The sequence below is a fragment of the Phalaenopsis equestris genome, unplaced genomic scaffold (assembly GCF_001263595.1).
Source record: "Phalaenopsis equestris unplaced genomic scaffold, ASM126359v1 Scaffold000760, whole genome shotgun sequence".
Lineage (NCBI taxonomy): Eukaryota > Viridiplantae > Streptophyta > Magnoliopsida > Asparagales > Orchidaceae > Phalaenopsis > Phalaenopsis equestris.
In genome coordinates this window covers 565,607-567,343 of record NW_018165200.1, presented here as the reverse complement: position 1 = coordinate 567,343, position 1,737 = coordinate 565,607, and the positions used below count along the sequence as shown (strand labels likewise).

General features: G+C 42.3%; 1 protein-coding gene across 1 annotated transcript in view; it reads right to left on the bottom strand.

Moving 5' to 3' along the window:
- LOC110030770 (purine permease 3-like) overlaps positions 1-1,408 on the bottom strand; it is a 5,127-nt gene extending 3,719 nt beyond the window's left edge. The window contains exons 1-3 of the mRNA XM_020733677.1: positions 1,393-1,408; positions 1,243-1,296; positions 7-670 (exon numbers count right to left, since the gene is read on the bottom strand). Coding sequence (XP_020589336.1) covers positions 7-552 — 546 coding nt within the window. The 5' untranslated portion in view covers positions 553-670; positions 1,243-1,296; positions 1,393-1,408. The remainder of the gene's footprint in view (positions 1-6; positions 671-1,242; positions 1,297-1,392) is intronic.
- Positions 1,409-1,737: the final 329 nt, after the last annotated feature.

The window sequence follows — 1,737 nt, the reverse complement described above, 5'->3', positions numbered from 1 at the left end:
TCGCGCCCCGCGTGCACCCCCAGCCCCCGCCGCCCCCACAGTCAATAACGCCACCGCGTTAATCGAAAATGGCGTGAACCTCTGCCGAACAATAAAGAACGCGAACACCGCGGTGAAAGCCAGCTGCGTGGCGATGAGAACAGATGACGTCGATACGGGGAGGAAATCCAGGCCGTAGGCGTAGAGGTAATCGTCGGCGCCCGTGAGGAGGCCGATGAAGGCAGAAGCGATGATGAGGCGAGGGGTGATGAGAACGGTTCGAGCGGAGGGGTCGCAGCGACGCCTGTAGAAGAAGGAGAGGGAGAGGGGGAGGAGAAGAAGGGGCCAGCCGGCTGTTTCTAGCCAAGCGGAAAGCCACTGACGTTTGCCGCCATGGAGGAAATAGATGCGCAGGAGTAAGGGCCCGCTGGCGTTTCCGAGGCAGAGGAGGAGACAGTTGGTGATGGTCAGGAGGCGTTTCAGGGAGCGATTTAGCTGTGGTGGTGGTGGTGGAGGAAACATGGACTGTTGTCTGTCTGTTTTGTCAGGCTGATGCTGCTGATCGATTTCCATTGCAACGGAAGTCTCCTTTGATCTCAGCTGGCCGGCTTTATGCTGCTTCTTGTGAGAGTTGCTCGCCTTGTAGTGTATGTTATATGGAAGAAAACTGTATAAGACACTTCACTCTTCTCTGTTTTAGATGGAGAGACATTTAGCCAGCAAATTTATTTATTTTTTAATCTATAGGTATAATTTTCTTTTTATTTTCTTAATTTTAGAAAAATAAATTGGTTAGGAAAGAAAAATATATGCATATCCCATTAAAAATGTAGAAAATTAGACTATCAAATTTAACACACGTTCTTAATAAAGGTAAGAAGTCTTCTGGACATCGAAATGAGGATCTACTGGACATCAAAATGAGGATTGGAGAATAGGCGAGAGGTCTTGTGAGCACCAAAAATAGCAAACATGCAAATTAAACAGAACATATGATGAGTCGTAGAAGGAAGATTTATAATTTCTTTTACAAATTTCTACAGGAAAGGACCAGAAAATTATCATGGAACAGATAAGAATTAGAATATGGCTATTAGAGAAAAAGTAAGTTGCAATGGAAAGAAATGTATCTTAAATGTTAAAAAAGTTGAACTTTTAAGAAAATAGTTCAATTTCAGATGAAAAAAGATTGCTCGAATCATGTACTTGAAAATTCATTTAAAAAACCTCTAGTAGTAGTTCCTGGTTGGCTGATAAAATTACCTCTCAAGGATTTTGATAGTAAGTTTACTTTGTCCGTTAAACTTCCTTGAATTCCTGCAACAAAACAACCAATTCCAAAAGATAAGCGAGATTAGCTTACACATCCACACACACGCAGAGAGAGAGAAAGAGAGAGAGCATCTTTGTTACCTTGCTCTTGCGGTGCATGCCCAGCATAAAGGAACGAGTGAAGGAGCAAGGCCTTCGTATTATACACTTTATTAATAGGACCTAGTTTGGCTTCTCTGATCTCGCTCCGCATTTATTGATGCTAGCAAACAATGTACAGTTCATAATACAGCAACTACATATAATTAGTTGGCGAGAAAGGGGAAAGAAAAGCCGACTGATTGCGTGGAGATTTTTTTTGCCTTTAGGGCGCACATGATTGAAATTATGTGCTAAGTTTTCATTTAATATTCCATGGAAAAGAAGACAAAAAAAAAACTGAGTGGAAAATACAGTAAAATGTCTTCTGAAGTTTGCCCTCTCACA